Source organism: Nannobrachium achirus (assembly GCF_963921795.1).
Source record: "Nannobrachium achirus genome assembly, chromosome: 3".
NCBI classification, from domain to species: Eukaryota; Metazoa; Chordata; class Actinopteri; order Myctophiformes; family Myctophidae; genus Nannobrachium; species Nannobrachium achirus.
Window position 1 is genome coordinate 10849335 of NC_137812.1, and position 8600 is coordinate 10857934.

Consider the following 8600-nt stretch of genomic DNA (forward strand, 5'->3'; position numbering starts at 1 on the left):
ATGTCGCTGTTCAACACAGTCACAGAGGGGCGCGTGAGATTCACCCTCATGTCGATTATTTAATGCAAGCCTATAGGCCTAATCAATCCATCCATCCGTCCATATAGTCCTATATCTATTGATATCAGGCCGAATTATTCAACACAATGAAGGATGGAATGCAAATACATGCGTTTGCTGTTCTCCTCGTTACATCTCTGTGGCACTTTGTGCAGTGTAAATATGTCTGTGTCGATAGTCGACACACAAGACATACCAGATATAGGCTATATTATATAGATGATGGACTAGCATGTGTTTCACAAACCTTTTCAGCCAATTTGGTGTCATACTCAAGACAAATAGGACTAATGAATAGCCGATTGACAAGCTCGATGCACTGCATCCAAGTGTTAGAAATTACTAGTGCTTAAGTAAGTTGTTAAGTAAGTGCTATTTGGTATAACGTTTGAATGACTCACAAGGGTGTCTCACGATTGTAGCTACCATGGCTGGCTGTGTGGATCCAGTTCTGTTGGATTTACATGATTAAACACGGACAAACCCACATTACTTCCTTTCATGCTAACTTGTTGCATGTTGTTTGATAGCTACCTATCCTGTGAAGGAACAAATGCCTTGTTATTATTAGGCTATTATCTTTCATCTCATCTCCCCTCCACACGTGCGTGTGTGTGTGTTTGTCAAAAGCTCATACACATGGCACGAGTTCAGTTCAGTTTAGACACGTCAAGTAGGCTCCAGGCGTGTTCACTCATTGTGTGAGTGTGTGTGTGTGTGTGTGTGTGTATTGCCGTGTCTGCCCTTTGTGTGCACGCGCGGCTGTGGGCGTGCCTGTAGATGTATAAATGCCATGTGCGCGCCCCCCCACCCCTACATTTGTAGGCTACACGAGCCACAACATCCTCTGTATCCGCACGTGAACGGTGAATAATAGGCTGCAGCTGCACCACGATTTTCGGTAAGTAAATCATCAAACCATTCTGTAAAAAGGAATTTAGTTTTGGGAAGTATATAATACTGTAGGCTAATTTTATAGCCTGTGTGTGTGACTCCACTAAGTTATGATTTTATTATGACAATTGTGGCATAGCTTGTTATGAATGAGTTGGAAACACAATAGACACTTTCTCTCGGTTTCTCCTACTTTTCAGTGGAGCAACCCACTCATGTGAGCCCCACTATAGCCTACTATGTATATATATATATATATATATATATATATATATATATATATATATATATATATATATATATATATATATATATATATATATATATACACACACACACACACACACACACACACACACACACACACACACACACACACACACACACACACACACATATTTAGTGCATGTTGCAAATCATAAGCACTTTTCTCATTGTAAAACTGTTCATTGAGCATAATATAAAAACACATTATGTTTTTTATATGATTATAAGTTCATTGGAACCATTAATGTCTCATGCATGCCTGGAAGGTGGAAACAGTGAGGTTAACAACATTGGGATCCATTTATGAAACAATATTTAACACATTTTACTACTTCACTGCAGCCTTGTTGAATGGATGTGCAAAGTACGTCAATATCTATACTTTTATCTTTGTGAATATTGTAGCTCTAGACCATGGGTCATCACCATGTTGGCTTTTGTGGTGGATATTTTGTACTAAAATTACATTTTTGCCACGAACATACAAAATGAGTGGACAATAATATTACCAGAAACACTTAAACACAAATAGATAGATAGCCCTGAATGGCCATAACAGGTCTACAACTCTAAGAGTGTACACACATGGAACTAAATTGACCCGCAAATGGAACCAACGTTTCCATTTGTGCACTCTCAGAGTTATGGTGGTCCTTGCAAATAAACCATTTGAGAACCACTTGTACTAGTGGACTCATAATGTGCCATAGTGTCATAGTGAATCAGCATCAAACATATCCTGAAGAAAACCTGGAGACTCGGCATTCGGTAATAGGGTATTATGATAAAATTCACACCTGTGCGAGCGGTGCTGTCATTGATGATGATGATGATGATCATGATGATGATAGACTCACATGGCGTCACAGGATAGGGATCAAATATCAGTAGGCCTATTTGGTCACTGTCGAGTAGAAACGGAAGAAACCTTGTATCTCCAAGTTTCACATTTGTACGTTTCTTCGTAAAATAAAGCCCTTCTTCATCATGCAAGGCTGTCACACAAACCTAGTGAAAATAACAGATCTACAAGCACACAACGCCTCGCATCGCGAGGCGTTGTGTGCTTGTAGATCGTCTATTTTCACTATTTTAATCGTTTTTAAAATGACAAAAAAAGGGAAGGTTTTGGACATACAAGGTTTCTACCTGACAATGACGATTTGATACCATGGGAAAACCCTTGGAAGAACACATGGACATACTCACACAAAGTCACGTATTTGAGCAGTTAGCACTGCTCAAAAATAAGAACATTATAATGGTGTGTAAAACAATGTAATGGACAAGACCAATTCTTTGTCACGGAGACATTTGTCCGTGTACGGACATATTGATGACTCCTGTCCTAGATGTGTGCCGGTGTGGCTGAGAAGGACCTCCCAGCATGCCTCAGGAGCACACAGACACTTTCGTCGGAAACCACATACTAACGTACATATACTACACAGCGTGCTATTTTCAGCATACTAGCTTGTAGGCCTATCTACTAACTAAGCAGTAGGATTTCACTTTAGACATATACTAAAAAGTTATTTGCATTTAAAATTTCAGACGGGCTACGCACAAAATCACTTGTTTGTTTGTTGTACTGTGTTTGTTTTAGTTAGAAGATGGCTTTCCGTGTAGCCATCATGTCTATTAGGTGTATATGTTTGATTGTGAAACCATGGGTGATAGGAGTGCTTACGACTGGCTGTCCCCCTGTCTGTTGCATATGAGTTTTTTTCTTTGGAGTGACTTTTTTGTGTGAGACCTGCGATAAGATAATTTCCCATATTAACCTTTCAACCTTGCATCCCTGTCTCGGGCATGTTACTACAGGCGAACATTTTTCCAAATTATCAGATATACAAGATCTACAAGTAGATGAAGTATTTTGCGCGTCTGCTTGAAGTACAAATCCGGCTTAAGTGGTCATGACGTTTTCATGTTTTGACCTGTCGAACTTCAACCCACCAGTCATTGAAAAAAAGCATGTTTCTTCCATGTTCCGCACCAGGTCAAGAAGGAAATGATGCTGCTCGGGAGTCTGGCGCCGTGTGTGTTGCTGCTGTGTGCCTGCGTCCTGCAGCACTTCTCCATGTCGGCGGCCGCGCGAGACAGGGGTCAACCCAAAGGTCACGGCGGCGGCGGCGGAGCGGAGCCTGCGCGGGGCGCGAGGGCCGCCGCGGCCAACAAGGGCAAGTTCTCCACCAAGGACAAGATGCAGTGCACGTGGGCCGCCAGGGAGGACGGGGAGGACGCGCTGGTCAAGCTGCGCGTGCACTGCCAGCACCCGGAGGTCGCGGGCGGCGTCGCGGACCTCAGCTGCGAGTACTCCGCCAAACCCTCCAGCTGCCCGGCGTACGCCTCCAACCAGGCCGGCTTCTGGAAGCAGGTGGCCCGCGCGCTCAAGAAGCTGCAGAGGAAGCTCTGCACGGACGAGCGCGCGCTGGTCAAGGCGGGGGCGTGCAGGCGCGCGCCCCGCGACGCGCACTTCAAGCTGACGGCGGTGGACTCTGCTCAGCAGCCAGACGACAACGCAAGGCAGCGGGAGACACCTCGGCCTAAGGCGCCGTCACCCGACCGCCCCGCCACCACCACCGCTGCTGCCACTACCACCACCACCACCACCACCACCACCAAGAGACTCCAAACCCAGGGCACGCCGACCCCGGAGAAGTCCTGCACGGACCTACGCGTGGACCAGCAGCGGCTGGCGGAAGAGTACTGCAACAGCTCGTGGGCCAGCCTTTGCACGTTTTTCTTTTCCATGGTGCAAAGTGGTTCCGAATGCTGACCGAATACAGAACTCCATAATTCCCCGAATGGATTAAGTTAAACGCCTTGATCCCCTGAGCGGAAGGTCCCACCTCCGTTATCCACACACTGTTGCCTTGCCAACTGTCGAACTGAAGACATTGATTTTTTTTTGTACGCCGTGGAGAAATGGTGGACAGTAACAAAGTACATTTACTTGAGTACTGTTACTTTATTTGAGTACTTTTTTATTTTTTTTGGAAGCTTATGAATTTCACTTCATTACAGACACACTAGTACTTTTGACTCCACTACATTTCTAGGAAGGGTCCCCCGCGACCCAAACCACTTAAGCCCTATTTCAAAAATAGTGAAAATAACCTGCTCATTATTTTGGAAAAATGTTGAATATTTCTTGGGAGAGCAACTTTCACTTGTAATTTTGAGTAAAATTTGACCAGGTGTATCTATACTTTGACTGACTGAAGTACTGGTGTTGAGTACTTTGATCAACCACTGCTGTGGAGTTAGGTTCCCATACCAAAGAATGAATATATCACATATGCTTCCCATTTGTGTTTAAACATGTACAAAACGTTATGGACTCTGGGAACACGGTTTTAAGCTATTGTCTATTTTAAATGTTGAAACCCCACTTTCCCCATGTATTCTCTGCAACGTATTTTGTTTTGGGGGACGATTTAACGTGACAATATATTTGGGTATGGGATTACTCTCTCTTCAATATGATCCACACACATCACCACTACCAATGCATACCGTTTGAGTGAACGCCACTGTATTTATGCTGCACAAATAAATGTCTCCTATTTATACAGTTTCTACGCTTGTCTGTAGCAGTTCATAAACTTGCATCTCAAGATTACATCCCAGATTGCCATAGGTTTCCAAGCAAGTGTCTCTCTGGCAAACAATGGAATGACGGGGGCTTAAATATCTATCAGTGTTGAAGGATGGATGGTTGGATGGATGGATGGATGATGGATGGATGGAGGATTTTTTTGTCATTGAACATAAGTGTAGAAAGTTTCTCAATGGCATCAAATCCAATGCAGAAATAGTGTTCTCAATGGGCTTGACATTAAGGCCCGTCCCTAATTGGACCCTAATCAGGCAAGCCCGGCCCGACTAATTAGCATACATTTTAGGCCTGGCCCGCCCCTGAAAACGTCAGGTCAGGTCAGGTCGCGTTGGGGCAGAATTTGAGAACTCTAAGAAAGAACGACAGAATACATAGATGTTGGTATAGCAGCCAGCATAGCAGAGGTACTAAATACTAAATAAACCAAAGTAAATATTATGTACAGTAAGGCATTCATTGTTTCGGGGGGTTGAGGGGGCGATAAATTCCTACTTGGATTTAGAGTTCAACAGCATAATAGCTGATGGGGGGATGGAATGTTTCTGAATCAGGTGTCTTTGGTCCGGATCGGAGGCATCCTGTACTAGCCCTTGCGGCCTCTGTGAACAAAGGGGTCAAAACAGTCCGTTGTTATCCTTGATGACACTGAGGGCCTTTATAGACTGACAGTGAGGACGTCTTAAGGAGGAAGTGAAGAAGTCCCTATTGTAGCCTCAGTTCCGATCCATCGACTAAATCTCATCATGAAAGAACGGTATAAAGGAGCAGAAAGTATAGTTATGTAAACATAATAGTTTGTGTGTGTGTGTGTGTGTGTGTGTGTGTGTGTGTGCAAGAGAGAGAGAGAGAGAGAGAGAGAGAGAGAGAGTGAGATCCTGTGGAGCTGCACGTGATATCCATGTTGACACCGTTGGCACACTGCCCCTAAGAGACACAATGCCAGCCAGCTCCCATGTCAGTTTATCGTCACTGTCGAGTAGAAACCTCGTATCTCCAAGTTTCAAATTTGTAATTTTTTTCGCAAAGTAAAGCACTGCTTCATCACACAAGGCCGTCGCGGTGCGAGGCGTTGTGTGCTTGTAGATCGTCTGTTTTCACTAGTTTAAATCATTTTACAAATGTTAAACACAAAACAAACGGTTATGGGCATACAAGGTATCCACCCGACAACGACGTTATACTGCTTGTACATAATGACACTGGCGATGAATAAGACATGGCAGGGAGTGATTACAATTGGGGCCAGCTGGGTGTTTGAGTGGTGCCCTCAAAGACGCCTAAATAATTCAGAGCCGCTATCTCGGGATTCCTCCAGCGTGACGCTTTGTTGTCACCGAGCCAAGAGTTCCGGGTCGGCTCTAAACAAAGTGGAGCATGCCTCCGGTCGGGCCTATCTGTGAGGCGGAGGTTTGAAAAGGGCCACTAATGTTCCATTATGTGCGTTAGCGTATGTAAGACACCCCGCCCTCACGTGTATACCCGGTTTGGAGACACCGCACACGTGCACAGATGAAAGCTTCTCCCTTTCTCGCTCTCACGCGCGCGCATGAGCTTGCACAGACGCACACAGACACACAGACACACATACACACACAATGGAACATGTCCACTCCTTAAACACACATTCACTCGCGTGCGTGCCCTCGCGCGCACACACACGCACACACACACACACACACAGGCGCGCTCCTACCTAAAGCACACACTCTATATAGCACACAATTGCACATGGCATCCAAATTTAGGGGTATGTCTCCCCACTTCCTGCCTGGGTCTCTAATTACTTTTTCAGTGACAGGGGCCAGCTGCGTGCGGAATGGTTCCTATGTGTTCCCATATAGGATGCTGGGGAGCGGGAACCCTATCCGCCATGGCTAACATCCAGCCTCTCACTTAAGAGGGGAAGAGCAGCGCGCACGTGTGTGTGTGTGTGTGTGTGTGTGTGTGTGTGTGTGTGTGTGTGTGTGTGTGTGTGTGTGTGTGTGTGTGTTGTGCGTGTGTATGTGTCAGTGGTGGAAAAAGTACTACATTTCTTTACTGGAGTAAAATTATCAATACTGCAATGTAGAAGTAATACTCTGTTAGGGTGCCCTCACACCAAAATACCTAGAGTGGAATCCGCCAATGCATTTCAATGAGAATGGAGCGTTTTTTTTTTTGCAGAAATCCTCTATTGGCAAAAAACGCTCCATTCTCATTGAAATGCATTGGCGGATTCCACTCTAGGTATTTTGGTGTGTGGGCACCCTTACAAGTAAAAGGCATGTTCAAATGTTACTTGAGTAAAAGTACAAAAGTATTGGCATCAAAATATAGCTGAAGCACCAAAAGTAAAAGTACAAAAATGTTTGAAAATAGCCGATCTACAAGCTCACAACGCGTCGCGATGCGACTTGTTGTGAGCTTGTAGATCTGCTATTTTCACATTTCCTACTCATAAAATAGGGCTACAAGTGATTCATGTATGTTTTATCATATTACAATTGATATCTGTAAAGTAACTAACTAAAGTTTTCAAATAATTGTGGTGGAGTAAAAGTACAATATTTGGATCTGAGTTGTAGTGGAGTAGAAGTAAAAGTATTGGAAATTGGAAATACTCAAGTAATGTACAAATACCAAAACATAAGTAAATGTACTTAGTTAATTTACACCACTGTGTCCGTGTGTGTGTGTGTGTGTGTGTGTGTGTGTGTGCGTGTGCATGTGTGCGCGTGTGTGCGTGTGCGTGGTGCTACGAGGGCCGACAGAGCAGAGAGGGTTGAGTTCCAGGGACCAGAACCCATCTGTCTTTGTAATCCCGCGCAGCCTGCTGCTCCGAGCACACATGTGAGTTTTATTCTTTCCTGTCGGTTGCTCTTAACCTCCGTCACCTATGACCCGTTGCTCCTCAACTGACCCCCCCTGTACACCACCCCTGTCCTTCACACGCGCACGCACACACACACACACTCTCCCAGATCCCCCCCCCCCCCCCCTGCCAAGGCACCCCCTGTCACATCCACCAAACACACACTCACAAGCTGTAGTGGAGGAGATATACAGGAGGCCTGAGAGCCATCCAACAGTGTCCAGGGGCCCACCAGAACGCTGGTTTCAGAAGTGGGGGCAGTGGGCATTTGGAAAGAAAGCCGCAGCCAAGTATGATCTACAAGCTCACAACGGTTGCATCTGCGACGCGGCGTGAGCTTGTATGTCTGCTGTTAACCGGAAGTGTCCCGCAGATAATGCTACAGTAAATTCTCGTGGAAACAGGTGGATAATCACAGTTTGAGGTGATCAAAAGGAATAGGCTGAAGCTAAAAAAGCTTATGAGTGCCTATCCTATGTCTTCATGATTTAAAATGCATTGGTATGTTAAAAAGTGTTCTAATTTACCATATAAAGAGAGTGTAAGTAAAAATAAACTGTAATTACATGTCCAAAAGTCATTAACAACAGATCAAATAGTCCCTATCCTACATATTCATGGTTAAGGATGAAGTAATATGTTTAAGGAGTGTACATATTCATCATGTAACGAAAATAAAATATAAAGGAAACTTAATAAAGAGAAAAGAAGACATATACATCAACAATAGCAAATCAGAAAATGCCTATCCTACATTTTCATGATTATAAGATACAGAATATGTTATAGGAGTATAAACGTTTAGCACAGCCAGACAATCCACCCATGTTAAAACAAGGTGGGGATAATATACTGCAGTTAGTTAGCTGCATTAGTACAGTATATAGTCTGGCCAAGCCAGGC

At 44.4% G+C, this 8600-nt stretch overlaps 1 protein-coding gene across 1 annotated transcript; it reads left to right on the top strand.

The window, feature by feature from the left end:
* On the top strand, window positions 1-4003 carry fgfbp1b (fibroblast growth factor binding protein 1b; the record flags this gene model as incomplete). The annotated part of the gene is made up of 2 exons (XM_080722327.1): window positions 1-33; window positions 3224-4003. 2 exons carry the CDS (start codon window positions 1-3, stop codon window positions 4001-4003), a joined length of 813 nt encoding a protein of 270 aa, XP_080578453.1.
* Between the last annotated feature and the right edge of the window lie 4597 nt (window positions 4004-8600).